Here is a 14,926-nt window from a genome sequence, read left to right on the forward strand (position 1 = left end):
CTGCCATGCTTGAAAAACATCAAAGTGACTGCCTGTTTCAATCGTAGAATTTTATGAAAACAAGTAAGCAGAAAACAATAACAAAAAATGATTTTGTCGAATTAGAATAATACAGCAAAAGTCTCAGCTTTCTGTATCTATTTGCTTTATATTAAGAATGGTCAATGTAAAGGGAGCAGTGTCAGCCAGGACTCATGATCTAATCACATCTAAATTCTAGTATGGCTGTCCTATCTCACTCTCAGGTCAGTTCCGTCACTCAGTCGTGACCAACTCTTTGCAACCCCACGGACTGCAGCACTCCAGGCCTCCCATTCCATCACCAACTCCCGGAGCTTACTCAAACTCATGTCCATTGGGTCCGTGATGCCATCCAACCATCTCACTCTCTGTCGTCCCCTTCTCCTCCTGCCTTCAATCTTTCCCAGCATCAGGGGCTTTTCAAATGAGTCAGTTCTTTGCATCAGGTGGCCAAAGTATTGGAGTTTCATCTTCAACATCAGTCCTTCCAATGAACATTCAAGACTGATTTCCTTTAGGATGGACTGACTGGATCTCCTTGCAGTCCAAGGGACTGCAACACCAACAGTGTTCTCCAACACCACAGTTCAAAAGCATCAATTCTTCAGCACTCAGCTTTCACACTAAGCGTGGCTAACAGCAGATTCATCACCTGTTCCCTCAAACCAGCTTAGTGACTTCTAGCTCAGTTACATGTCCCAGAGCCATCACATTTCCAAGACCAGAGAAAGACACTCATCTGTCAAAGACACATTTCCTAGTGCTAATTCCCTGAGTAACAAAAGGAAGACTTTTCTGCATTCTTGAGCAGTATAGTCTCTTTGGACATCTTTGGGCCCTTTGAAATGGGCTGAGAGGGGCTTACCTGTGGCTGTTTCCTTTTTTTTAGTTGTCATCTTGAAAATGTGACTTAATGAAGCATTTTCCAATTGATAAAGATGGGTTAAAAATATTTTTAGAGGATTAATTTAAGGTCAGATTTCAAATACGTGACTTCATGTATGAGCCACATATGAGTAATGAACCACCAAGTCCTGTTTCCCCTCTTGCTAGGCTCTCCCCTTCTCCCCTAGTCGTATCGCCCCTCTCATTGTAGGCACTTATTAATTGGTACCTAGATGACCAGATCATCTCTTCACTGTCCTCTCACTATCAGTCCAACCATCCATCACTCAGATTTCAGATTAATCTTCCCGACAAATGGTTTTGGTTTTATTTTGTTTCAAACATCGTGAGCCTGATTGGGAAGTGTGGTCAGCTAGTCAAGAAACTAGAGTGGCTCCCTCCTACCTCACAGGATCAATCGAAAGTCCTGATCTAGGAGCTCACTGCCTACTTCGCTCTCTTTCTGGCGCTCGCCTCCCCAGTAAGGCTGGTCCGTCTCCGGGAACCCTGTGTCTTCTCCAGCATTGGTCCCCAGGCTTCTGCGGTCACTGCTCTATCCACAGTCACACCCTCCTTGAACAAAAGGCCCCCCTGCTTCTCCACCACGTTGCTGCTTTCCCAGACCACATGAAATCTCAGATCTTCCTTAAAAATCTCTGCTGAGCCTCTTTGTTTTTTCCAGATTTGTTTTTCCCTTTCCCTGAGTTTTTCCAGCATCTGTTAGTCTCTGCTTATTTATGTATTGTTTGCACATCTCCACCCACATGTGATTCTTAACATTTCAATTTGTAAATAGCTCTAGAACAGTAGTTTGATCTCCAGTCTTCACCAGCCCTAACATTCTACGAGTCTCCACTGTATTACAGTGATGGGCACAGATTATCCCCATAATAAAAATTTGGTGCCTTTGTATATTGACTGGACTTGACCTCAGACTTTTCTGCATTCCTGAGCAGTACAGTCTCTTCGGACAGCTTCAGGCCCTTTAAATGGGCAGAGAGGGGCTTACCTGTAGCTGTTTCCTTTTTGCTAGGTGTCATCTTGAAAGTGTGACTTAATGAAGCATTTTCCAATTGATAAAGATGGGTTGAATATGTTTTAGAGGATAAATTTAAGGTCAGACTTCAAATATGTGACTTCACGTGAAATACTGGGCCTTAAAATTTGTAGCTCTTGAGGTCTTAAAGGATCGTGTTTCCTAATGATTAGTGTTAGCAAATGACTAATTAACTAATGGTTGCATTTATAAAGTCACAGAGGTCTCATAACTTACTATAACACTCTTGGATTTATTTTACGTAAATTTACTGAAGTCAGTACCCCATCCTGCTTCCAGGAAATTTACACCCCTCGCCTTTAAATGGGGCTTCCTAGGTGGCTTCTTAGTGGTAAAGAACTGCCTGCCAATTCAGGAGACATGAGAGATGCAGGTTCGATCCCTGAGTCAGAAAGATCCCCTGGAGGAAGGCATGGCAACCTACTTCAGTATTCTTGCCTGGAGAATCCTATGGACAGAGGATCCTGGTGGGCTACAGTCCATGGGGTCGCAAAGGGTCAGTCAGACATGACTAAAGTGACTTAGCATGCCCGCACTTCTTTAGACAGCCTTAATTTCTAGTGGGCTGAATATCCATTATGGACCCTGAGAACAAAGTCTGACTTAATACAAGTCAGCATTCTAAGAGTGTCTCATTTCTTTCTGAGGCCACCTCAGGGGATTCAAAGGATTGACGCCTGGGGCGTGAGGTGATTTGTGGGAATTTCACGGAGAACTGGTCACCATGACCGATTCCTGCCTGGTGCCTAAGGAGAGTAGAGGAAGGAGAGGAGAGATGTGAGTCTCTGAGGGAGTAAACTGACCCAGGGAAGAGGCAGCCAGTTCTCTGTGGAGAGGGAAGGCAGCATAGCCTAGCGGTTATCATTGGCTCTAGGAGCATGGGCTCTGTGGGCAGCTCCTCGGTTCTACCACTCCTGACCCCAGGCTGGATATTTCTTTGTCTCTTACTTCCAAATCTGTCAGACAGAAAAAAAATAGTGCTTAACCACAGACTGACTGTGAGGGACAAAGGACCTGACATGAGGGAAGCACCCAGAATGGTGTTAAGCAGTAAACAGTGGAATGAGAAGATGGGAGAATGCTGGTGAGTTTCTAGTCATCTCAGCTAGAGCAGGGGTGGGGCAGAGGGGAGGGGATTTTGTGGGACATCAGTCCCCTCCCTGAGCACCATGGGTGGTGGGTCATGGATTCAGGCAAGGATCACCCACGTGCCTCACTGCTCAAGTATCTGCCTCCATGGGCTTTGTGCTCCAACTTCCCAGCTGGCAGAGGCCCACAGTGGAGTCCCTGCTTTATCTACGTAACAGAGGCCCAGTGGATGCTCAAGGGGGTGGGGGCGGCACCCTAGGGGAGAGTCTGCAGGCTCAAGTAGAGGGCAGTGAATCCCACTGAATGTGAAAGCTCCCAGAAGCTGGGCATGGAGATCAGGCAGTGCTGTCGGACACCCTCCGGGTGCTCATGTTGGCAGGGCTTCCAGAGCCTTGATCTTCCACAAACGTTACGTTCCCTCCACTCTGTCTGCTCCACTTCCATCCAGGGGTGGTCCTGGATTCCCCAGGGAATGCAAGCTGGGGAGAGGAGATAGAGGGAATTTTCAGCTACAATTTAAATTGGCTTGCAGAATTCATAGAGTTTGCTGGATTTTCCTCTTTTGAAAAATAAACTTCCTTCTGAAACGTGGTTGGAGGTGGTGCCTCATAACTGGGATCTCCAGGGGAGATTCTGGGCAAGCCCCTCCCTGTTTCCCACGCCCCACTTCATCGACAGAGGCACTGATATTTCCCTCTGCTCTTCATATAAAATTGCCCAAGTCAGGCAGCTCTGACTCGAGTATCATCAAGCTGTCTGGCTCTTTGGCTTCCCTGGTGGCTCAGATGGTAAAGAATCTGCCTGCCAATTCAGGAGCCCCATGTGTGATCTCTGGGTCAGGAAGAGCCCCTGGAGGAGGAAATGGCAACCCACTCCAGGATTCTTGCCTGGAGAATCCCATGGACAGAGGAGCCTGGTGGGCTACAGTCCATGGGGTCATAAAGAGCCAGACACGACTGAGCTACTTTCTCTTTCACTTTCAGGCTCTCAGGATGACAACAGCAACTCCAGTGCATAGGTCCTCAGGGATGGCAGAGCAGGGCCAGGGGGAGAGAGATGCTTGGGGACATCTCATCGTCCAAAGTCCAAGGTAACCCGTGAACAGTGAGAAGACAGGGATTCATTTACAGTATACAGAGCCCACTTCCATACTTGGGACCAACCTCTGATTTCCATCATCAGTCTAATATATTCACTCTCAAGCTCAACAGAGTCAGAAATAAATATACTTAACTGTCTATTCCACAAAAAAGCTTGAGATCACTGCTTTTACCTCTCAGAGAGCGGAAAGAATGTGGGCTGATAGGAGGGGAGAGTCCCCACCAGCACCCAAATAAAAGAACTGCAATTTATTGAGTAACCACGACAACCTTTTGGGAAGTTCACTCTGCACAGTATAAAGACTAGTGGCTGAAGGAAGGCCTAGCTTCCTGGGTGCCCCTCACTTGCCATGTTCTCCTGAGTGAGTTACCTACCTTCTCTGTGCCTCGTGCATAGTGGCTGTGTGGTGTGGCGCACGGACTCCTGCCCTTCCCAGCCTCAAGGTACTCAATCCCCAGCTCCTGGGAGGAGGGTTGACTGCTGATTCCTTACACGCGAGCGCCTGTCCCGCAGCTGTCCTCGGCAGAAGGGAGCAGCCAGGACCAGGGCTCAAGGCCAGTGACCAGCGGACCTGGGCTCCAGAGGCTGGCCTCCAGGACAACTCTGAAGGCAGAGCGAGCTCCAGAGCTCCTTCCCAGAGTGCGAGAGCAGCTGATGGCCCTCAGCTGCACTGCCCTTCCGGTTTTCCTGGCTCCCTTCCTCTTGAGCCCTCCTCTTTGAACACTCGGCAGGTAGCTCTCAGCATCTCAGATGCTGTTTCTCGAGGAACCTGACCCACAAAATGTGAGTCAATGTACAGAAACGGTTCCTCTGCCACCGCCTCTTTCTTCTTCTTCCTAATAAAGACATATTAACATAGAGCCTGCCCTGGTCTGTATCATGTCTAATTTCTGGCACCTAACAGACATTCTGTGAATGTTGGCTGCACATGATTAAAACATGACTCCCAGTGGTAAGAGTCACTTTCTAGAGAAGCCCACCCCACTGGTAAGACAGTCTACCCCATGGCCATCCTTCCCCTACACAGAAGCCAGCTGTGATCAGCTGCACAACACGGGCCAAGCACTCTGACAAATATATCTTCCTTCCAACCTGTCCCTCAATGTTCTTAATTCACCACTAGATCTCCAGGGAAGCCCCAGTTCAGATCCATTTGGCAAAGGCTTCCTCTACTTGCCCCAAGCGCCACCACCCTGACCACCACAGTTATATATTAATAAAACTCCTCAGAACTAATCCCCATTTGCTGCTTTATTCTGGATTAATCTCCAGTGCAAGTGTTGCATCATTCTGAAGGCGAGACCTGAGAAAGTCCCAGCCTGTCTGAGTCAGGCACGGAGAGCTGAGCTGGGCGTTGTATTACTTGACTCATTCAATCAGAGCTGTAATGCCTTGCTCAGGAAATTTGTGGAATCTCCCTCTGTGGAATTATTTTTAAATGAAGCAATTCTCATTTCCTGGGATAGGTTAATAGGGTTCTGGCTTAAAGCAAGGAAAATAAACTTGATGGCTTAGAAAGGTTAATAAGCTTCTGTGTTCTCAAGATTTTTGTGAATCTTGTGAAGACGTACAAATGTAAAAACTGAATATCCTTTAGCTGTGGTTTCTTAAATTGCACTAGTTATAAAAAATGTAAATTAAGCTCTCCCAGGTGGTAAGTTTGTCAGCTAGCAATAAAAATGGAAGACCGTGAACAAACTTAGATCAGCAGCATTTCAGGAGAAGGCATCAAAGAGCCAATGGAATTACGCAAGAAAAGATAAATTAGAGGACAGCAACTCTGAAGTAAACCCTGACTGAGAAGATACCATCAGCTCTGCTTTTCTGAGCAGCCAAAATAGTTGAGGAATGTAAACAACAGTAGTTTTGTTGTAAGAGCCATAAAAGGTGGCCAGTGGTCCTATCCTCTTTGAATGCTACTGTATTAATTTGCTGCTATAACAGCGCACCACAGGCTAGGGGACTTGAACAGCAGAAATTTCCTCAGAGTTCTGGAGGCCAGAGGTCCATGACCAAGCGGTAGCGGGGTTGCTTCTACAAGCCTCTCTCGTTGGCTTGCAGACGGCTGCGTCTCCCTGTCTTCACGTGGTCTACCCTCCGTGTGGTTCTGTGTCCTTATCTCCTCTTCTTATAAGGACACCGGTCCACCCTACCGTCCTCATTTTAACTTCATCAGCTCTTTAAAGGCCCTACGTCCAAACACAGCCCCTTTCTGAGGTACTGAGGGTTATAACTTCAACATGTGAATTTGGGTGGGGGAGTGGGTACCATTCAGTCCATAACAGCTGCCATGTTCCCCTTGACTATTCTTTCTGTGAGTGTCTTCTCAACATTCCAGTGTATCATCCTTAGAGAATGAGCAGACGAGTGTCCGTTTTGTGAGCTGATTCAAACCTGGCCTCAAGGCCTTCCCTGAAGCCTCCCTCTCCTTGCTCCCAGCTCTGCTGTGAGCATCCTCTAGGCCCTGTGTGCCTGCTCAGTCGCTTCAGTCCCGTCCGACTGTGTGGCCCCATGGACTGTAGCCCACCAGCTCCTCTGTCCATGGGATTCCCCTGGCTAGAATACTGGAATGGGTAGCTATGCACTCCTCCAGGGGATCTTCCCAACTCAGGGATCAAACCTGCATCTCTCATGCCTCCTGCATTAGCAGGCAGGTTCTTTACCTTTGAGGGTTTCCCTGATAGCTCAGTTGGTAAAGAATCCACGTGCAATGTGGGAGACCTGGGTCCGATTCCTGGGTCGGGAAGACCCCCAAGAGAAGGGAAAGGCTGCCCACTCCAGGATCTGGCCTGGAGAATTCCATGGACTGTATAGTCCACGGGGTCTCAAAGAGTCAGACACGACTGAGCACCTTTCATTTTCTTTACCTTTAGGGCTACCTGGGAAACCCTCAAGCCCTCACTCTCCCTTATTTATTTCTCTTGGCAACCCCCTATCCCCTGCCTCCTGGGCTCCTCCACAAGGGCCCCATAGAGACTCCTTGTTGATGCAGACGGTGGCGCGGCACTGCGGGTGGAGATCAGTGGAGACAAGGTTGCCTCACGTCCACAGTGGGCATCTCTCCAAGGCAGCGTCCGCCTTCGAGCTGAGGGGAGAGGGGAGACAGGGTTGATGGGTTTGTGGGCTCAAGTTGTGTCGGAGAAGGAGAAGCCCCGGAGGCTGTGAGTAAGAGCCGGTGAGAGCCCACTTTCCGTGTTCTGCAACTGGGAAAAGGCAAGAGAAAGTCAGGATGCGCTTGACGTGGGATGACACGAGGAAGGTCCCTGCGGAAAGCGGTCACGTGGACTTCACATGCTGGGCGGAGGCCGCTCTCCCCGAGGAGGGAAAACCTGGCAGACGCTCAGTGCTCAGCGCGTGATGAATTGCCGTGTTGACAGAACGGTGCAGGCCTCCTCACCGGGGCCCAGGCCCCCGCCGGCCCTCCCTGACTCCAGCAGCTGCCTACGCTGTCCTCGGGGGGCGAGCTGAAGGCCGCTGGGGAGGAAGGAAGGAGAGGCCTCTGCAGCCAGCTTCCGCGGGCAGAGGCTGCCCCCCGGTTCTGCAGCTCTGAAGGGGCAGAACAGCAGGAGTGAATGACAAGTCCGGGGGTGGTGGCAGCCTCTTCCTGGCCTTTAAAACTGTTGCCCACGGTGGTGCCAGTGGTAAAGAACGCACTTGCCCATGCAGGAGACTTAAAGAGACATGCGTTCGATCCCTGGGTGGGGAAGATCCCCTGGAGGAGGGCATGGAAACCCACTCCAGTATTCTTGCCTGGAGAATCCCATGGACAGAGGAGCCTGGTGGGCTAGGGTCCCATAGCGTTGCAGAGTCCAACACGACTGAAGTGACTTCCCACACTTTGTTGCACACCCATCCTCGCTGGAAGGCCCCCTTCTGGCTTGAAGCTTCCTCCTCAGGGTCAGATAGGCGTTCTTGCATGTTCCTGCTTTTCTATCATCTGGTCATTCTTGGCTACTTTGCGGCCCCTCCTGCCCCTTAGAGGAGGGTGTTTCCTCAGCCTTGGCTGCCTGCTTCTCTCCTCTTCCTTCTGTCATCTCTTCAGAAACCTCATTCCACCATGGAGCTTCACTTTCTGCATCTGGGCAGCCCCGCCTCCCTGGAGACTGCGAGGTCTGCGTTTGCAAAAGCAAGTTCCTCTAGACAAGTGATTCTCAACCTTGGCTGCTCTGATGGAATCACCCGAGAGAATGTTTTAACATCCTGAAGCTAGGTTGCACCCGAAGACTCATTACATTAGAATCTTTGGGGGCTGAGAATCAGACTTCGGGATTTTTTGGAGTCATTTTTAATTCTCCCACCTGGAGACAGTGGTCTCTGGTCTGAGCTCCCACAGTGGTTTCATCTTTGTTCTTAGACAACTGACACGTGGTTTGTTTGTTTGTGGGTTGTAAAGTCTGGCTTGAAAAACAAACTGGGTTTCCTGGCCTTGATATTTATCAACCATGAGACTTCAGGCAAGTTTGTTCAGCCTCAATTTTCTCGTCTGTAAATGGGATGTGGAGAGGAATAATACTACTTACCTCAGGGGGTTGCTACAAGAAACTGAAAGCTTAGATCAGTGCCTGGCATACAACAGGAAATCAATAAAAGTCAACTATTACCCCCAAATCAGCTATCATAGTTTTGAGTAGTCAGTAAGATTTGTAAATGATAAATTTGTGTCTAATCCAGTGGTTCTAGAACCTAAGCCTTTAAAAAGATCACCTGAAGAGTTTATTAGAAAACAAATTCCTGGGCTCTATCCCCAGAGTCTCTGATTCTGCAGGCTGGGGATGGGGTGGGGAGGGGCTGAGCACCCTCATTTCTAACAGACTGGGGGGCATTGCAGGTCTGAGGACCCAGGTGGGAGCGTCCCTGCCCTCTTCCCCCAGCGTCCTTTCCTGCTCACCCCTGCTGCCGCAGGAGTGGCAGGAGGCCAGCTTGGCTAGAGGTCTTCTAGGGTCCCGGACACCGAGATTGTTTTCCAGCCACCGACGTGGTTGATCATTAATTAGTCCAACTGCCCAGGTACCAGAACTTGCCTGACTCAGACTCGGAGCAGAGTCCAGGTTGTTCTTTCTGTACCAATCAGAGCTCTCAAGGAACAGGATGGATTCTGAGGCAATAACTCAAAACCAGCTCCTAGTCTGTACTGTCATGACACTTTTTAGAAGCTGTGGGTTTGTGGCAAACTGTGCGAATGGACAGAGTCTGCTCTGATTGTGATCTATGTCCTCAAAAACGACCCTGCTTCTTTTTTTTTAAATAAAAAATTATTTATTTTTAATTGAAGGATAATTGCTTTACAATATTGGTTTCATTTCTGTCATACATCAGGGGGGGCTTCCCTGGTGGCTCAAACGGTAAAGAATCTGCCTTCAATGCAGGAGACTCAGGTTTGATCCCTGGGTCGGGAAGGTCCCTGAAGAAGGGAATGGCAACCCACTCCCGTATTCTGGCTGGGATGGTTCCACAGGCAGAGGATCCTGGTGGGCTACAGTCCCTAGGGTCGCAAGGAGTCAGGCGCGACTGAGTGACTAACACTTTCACTTTCACTGGCAGATATCAGCTGGAATTAGCCATAGCCAATGTACGTATGTACATAGCCATTGTACATATGTCCCCTCCCTCTTGAACCTCCCTCCCACCTCCCACCTTTCCCCTCTCAGGCGAGGAGAACAGACTTACAGAGACGGGCGGGGGGAGGAAGGAGAGGGTGAGACGGACAGAGAGAGAAGCAGGGAAGCACATACGCCGCCATATGGGACACAGATAGCCAGTGGGGATTTTCAGGATGACGCAGGGCACTCAGACTGGTGCTCCGTAACAGCCTGCTTCTGTTTTACCCTCAAGGTACTCAGATGTACCCGAGCCCACCAGGTGCTCTATCCCTGTGGACTGAAATCACTCCCTCAGACAGATAGTCTCTGCAAAGCCTTCAGATTGACCCTCTTTGTTTTTAGGTGTTTTTTTTTTTTTTAGTTTATTTATTTTAATTGGAGGCTAATTACTTTACAATATTGTAGTGGTTTTGCCATACATTCTCATGAATCAGTCCCCTCTTAATGAGGCGAGGAGGGGGCACTGGCTTCTTCCTCAGACACGCAAGATGCTGCTGTGTGGGTGTCCCCCGGGGGAGCACAGAGGTCCTTCGCGGTGCTCTTGACCCTGATTCTGGCTTCTCTAATGAGATTGCAGCACCAGGCTTTTAAAGCCATTTTCTTCCGAGGAAGGAGCCAGAACACATCCACCACTGAGTCTGGTGCTGTGCCCTGGTGCTGTTTACTTGATTTTCCCCTCCTCTGTGCAGCCAGGGCATCTATCTCATTACATTCTCCTGTTAAGCGGACTCTATTCTGTTTCCATTTTCGCTCAAGTCCATTATGCTAACTACTGTACACATTATTATCCCCTAAACAACTTTACACATTCCGTTTTAGTGAGCAAGGTCAGGGCCCAGTGAGCTGAAAGACCAGCCTTCCAGTTGGCTCCCAACCAGAACAGCCAGCAGCCCCCTGCTTCTCAAATCAACCCTGCTCCCAGAGGGATGGCGCTTCACGTCAGTGAAGAATGTATTAATTAAAGGAAATGAAAATGTGCTCATTTGTTGTAATGAATTTAGGTCTTGCAGGCCATTTTCTTCGGGGTGGCCTGCCTGGAAGATGTGCTGAAAAGAACCAAAGGGAAAAAAGACATTAAGTTTGTAACGGCCTTCAGGGACCTGCTTTTCACCACACTGGCTTTTCCGATATCCACAGTAAGTTACAAAGATATACAGGTGATATAATGCATGTGTCATATGGACCAACGGTTCTCCTAGGCAGCAAGAGCCCATTACTGTAATCCATGGCAACTGCATTTGCATAAATAGCCCGAGGACTGCATTGCACTGCCCAGTGTCTTGGGGAAATAAGACACATCACTGCCAAGATTTATCATTAGCTTTTGTATCTTTGTGAATGTTTGATATGAGATCCTTATTACTGTCTGGCAGGGAAGTCTAAAGGACCTTTCTTAACCAAAATACATCCAAGATAACCTTGGTTCCAACAAGATGACGGGAATGGAGGGTGCTAAAGATGGACAGGGAGGCCTGGCGTGCTGCGATTCATGTGGTCGCAAAGAGTCGGACACGACTGAGCGACTGAACTGAACTGAAAGAGGGAGATGAATAACTTGCCTTTCCTACATTTGGTTTCACTTGAACCATAAGCATTTGTTACTTTTGCAAGTGGAAACCATTTTTTTAAAAAAGGTATGAAACCTTCCAAAGTTGACATTTTGAGAGGAGAGAGACAGTCTGTCTGAAATACCTGGGGTGGGGCCCAGGTGGGTGGTGCCTCATGCATTTTGTTGAATGAGTGGACATCGGGAAAAAGCAAGACATATGCCAGGGGCAGTTGTAGCTGGTACTGTCCACATTTCTACAACATCACTCACGATCTCATTCAGTAGTTAGAATGAAAACAAACTGAAGCCAGGCACGCCAGCGGCCCAGCAGGGCCTGTAATGAAAAATGACTATCTCCTTCCACCTGTCATTGTCCTGCTTCCTACAGTATTGAGACTTTAAACTTAAATCCAGCATGAAACTCTCCAAGCACTAATGAATTCTCAGATGGCAGAGCAAGTACTGGCATTCCAATCTTACTTTGCAGGACACCTTCTCCTCCACCCCCAAAAATCTTCTAAAGCCCAAGTTGCTTAACAATGGAGTTTATTCATTTTTTCTAAGAGTTAGAAATTGAGCCTTTGGAATTTAAGAAGATAGGACAATCAGAAGATTAATGTTTTGTTTTGTTTTTTTATCTCTGCATTGATTTTGTAGCATGGAAGGCAGAGACTGAAAAGATAGCCAAGGGGTACAAGAGGATGGAGATCAATCCAGCGTTCTGAGCAAGAAAGAGATCCAACTGTCAGTTAACTAGCTTGGTGGATTATCCTGGGGGCTTGTCACTTATCCTCCCCCCCAACCCCGACCCCGTCTCCCTGCTCCCCTGGCCACGCCTACCTAGAGAGTGGGCAAGCCGTAAGGCTTAGCCACTCCATTTGGCTGCTTTCAACCTCCTGGGGAAGCTTAGAGAAGAGAAAAGTCATTGGTTAAAATGAAATGACTTAACGATCTGCAAATTCTGTTTCTCTACATCCTCTTTGCCTGCCACAATGACAACTGATTCCTAACTCTCTCAAGTCCCCAGAGACTGAGTTGTAATTCTGTGATTAATAATTTTTTCCTTCATTTAATAATTCTATATAAGAATGTATCTTTAAAACTGGTATCTATTTTTATTTTGCTATGTTTCTCAACTATCTTAGGAAGCGCTGATTGAAAATAAACCTAATGGTGTTATTTTTCTGTTCTATTTTGCAGTTTGTATTTCTGTCATTCTGGATTCTCTTTCTCTATGATAGAGAACTCGTTTACCCTAAGGCCCTAGATAACATCTTTCCAGTGTGGCTGAATCATGGAATGGTGAGTAAAAGGAAAATTTAGTGAATCCTGAAAAGCAGTAGACTCTGTTCTGAGAACTCCAAGTGCCTTATTTATGTTTCCAAGCTTCTCCTCAAGCCCCGGCATCCCACTCACTCCTCCCGCTTCACCCTGTCACTGTTTATTTAAAGAGCACACAGAACATGAACAAAAAGTGCTGCTGTAGTCAGAATCACTGAGAGCAGATGGGATGTCCAGGCAAAACTCTTGCCAAGTTGCTTATGAAGTCATCGAAAAGACATGAAACCAAACGGACAGGCAACTTCTTGGAGGTTCCAGTCCTGAAAGAGAAGCACCTTCAGCAAATATTAATAACGTGTAATGAGATTCCTACCTGGGAATTGAATCAAGCAAGCTTTAAAATTAATCCATCCTGAATGTTAACTAGACTTACCGTGGTAAACATTTTGCCGTACATACGAACGTCAGATCATTATGTTGTACTCCTGAAAGTAATATGTAATTCCTGTCGATTATACTTAAACACCTCCCCCACCAAACCACCCAAGTGTTCAAAGCATATGTCACAGCTCAGAAGTAATTTCTTAGTCAATACCTGATCAGGAACATTTATCACAAAGTGTTCTGCATAATTCTGTTTCCCATTTGATTTTTTTATTCATGCATTTATTTTTGAGGAACTGAAGAGTAAACAGGACCTGTTCTGAGTTATTCAGGTCACAGTATCTGGATGCCCCTGACAGTGGCCTGGACAAGCAGAGCTGGAGCAGGACTGCCCAGGTCTGGGATGAAGGAGGAGGTCTGAGTCATGGGCACAAAGCAATCGTTCAGAGTGTTTGCTCCACTTCTCAATATTTACAAAATGTATTTCCATGTTAGTCAGGTGTTCAGAAGGAGGTCCGAGAGTCTGTGAAGCAAATGACGTTTAAAAACCTCCGGGAAATCACAAGGGAGTTGCGTGTCCAGGCAAAAGGAGAAGGGGTCAGCAGAGGAGGAGATGGTTAGATAGCATTACCGACTCAATGGCCAAGAACTTGAGCAAACTCTGGAAGACAGTGGAGGACAAAGGCACCCGGCATGCTGAGACCACGGGGCCACAAGGACCCAGACTTGACTGAGCAACTGAACAACAGTGTGTCAAGGCTCCTCGGGTTCACGGACTTTCTTGCACCCTCAACTTTTCCACTGTCCAAAACGTACACGATTAGCAGTTTGGAAAAGCGGCTCCGTCCACTAACTCTGCTCTACCACACGGCCTGCCCCTTAGGAAAAAAACATACTTTCACTTGAAATATGTTCTCAGTGAGATACTAATTATTAACTAAGGTATACAATTCCAATCGCATTTAGAGTTCAGGACCAAATGTATTAAATAAATCCCAGTGCTCAGAGACCCCTCCTACAACCTTCTCTGTGTCAGATCACCTCCTCACCGTCCCAGCTTCCCATGAGCATTAATCTGAAACCCTTACATAGGGAATATTCTGAATATTTGATGGCACTTACACTGTTAAACGGGCTTCCCAGGTGACTCAGTGGTAAAGAATCAGCCTGCCAATCTGGGAGACACAGGAGATGTGGGTTCAGCCCCTGGGTCAGGAAGATCTCCTGGAGGAGAAAATGGCAACCCACTCCAGTACCTGGAAAAATCCCATGGACAGAGGAGCCTGGGGGGCTACAATCCATAGGGTCGAAAAGAGCAGGACATGACCGAGACTGCACTCACAGACACACACACGTACTGTGTTAAGCCTTTTCCTCAAATAGGAGCCCATTTAATTCACACAACTTTCTTTAAATAACAACTATAATCCTGACTTTTTTTTCCAAATTTAAAAAACACTCAGAAAATTTAAGTGATTTACCTGGGGCCACTGAACTCATAAGTGGGACAGTATTTAAATCCAAGGCTGATTCACTCTTCGTCACCTTATATTACAGTAAGTGCAGAACTTTTGGTTTGATCTGGTTTCATAATTCACCAGGCAATCAAAAAAGATGTCACTTTGCTGATTAACATAGCAAAGTGAGAATTCTCACTTAAAAAAATCCAAAACCCCCATCTGCCTGCTAATAAGCCAAAGCACTACTTAAGAAAATGAAGCTATTTGAGACAACTGACTGAGCTAGACGTTACTGAAATAAAAAGGCAGAGTATTGAAAGTGTCTTTTATCTGGAGCCAAATACATATATCGAATAAATACCTTTTCGAGGTTTTGTTAGCCCAGCTAGTAGTTTTCTTACATCTATTTCAAGCTTCCTACCTCTTTGGGGTACCATTTTCCCTCATGGAAGTAAAGTTAGGTTTCTTCCAAATAGTTGTGATGGTGATGCCCAGCACT

General features: G+C 47.3%; 2 protein-coding genes across 4 annotated transcripts in view; one reads left to right on the top strand and one right to left on the bottom strand.

Annotated features, from left to right (window-relative positions):
* The window catches only part of ADTRP (androgen dependent TFPI regulating protein), a 67,314-nt gene that overhangs the window by 2,163 nt on the left and 50,225 nt on the right, over positions 1–14,926 (top strand). For 2 of the 3 annotated variants that reach the window (XM_070778394.1, XM_070778393.1), the window contains exons 2-3: positions 10,755–10,889; positions 12,503–12,604. In XM_070778394.1, coding sequence (XP_070634495.1) covers positions 10,755–10,889; positions 12,503–12,604 — 237 coding nt within the window. The remainder of the gene's footprint in view (positions 1–10,754; positions 10,890–12,502; positions 12,605–14,926) is intronic. The other variant, XM_070778395.1, reaches the window with a different exon arrangement.
* TMEM170B (transmembrane protein 170B) overlaps positions 12,602–14,926 on the bottom strand; it is a 211,123-nt gene continuing 208,798 nt past the window's right edge. The window contains exon 4 of the mRNA XM_070778398.1: positions 12,602–12,903. The gene's annotated coding sequence lies outside the window, so the exon portion shown is untranslated. The remainder of the gene's footprint in view (positions 12,904–14,926) is intronic.

The sequence above is a fragment of the Bos indicus genome, chromosome 23 (genome assembly GCF_029378745.1).
Source record: "Bos indicus isolate NIAB-ARS_2022 breed Sahiwal x Tharparkar chromosome 23, NIAB-ARS_B.indTharparkar_mat_pri_1.0, whole genome shotgun sequence".
Taxonomy (NCBI): domain Eukaryota; kingdom Metazoa; phylum Chordata; class Mammalia; order Artiodactyla; family Bovidae; genus Bos; species Bos indicus.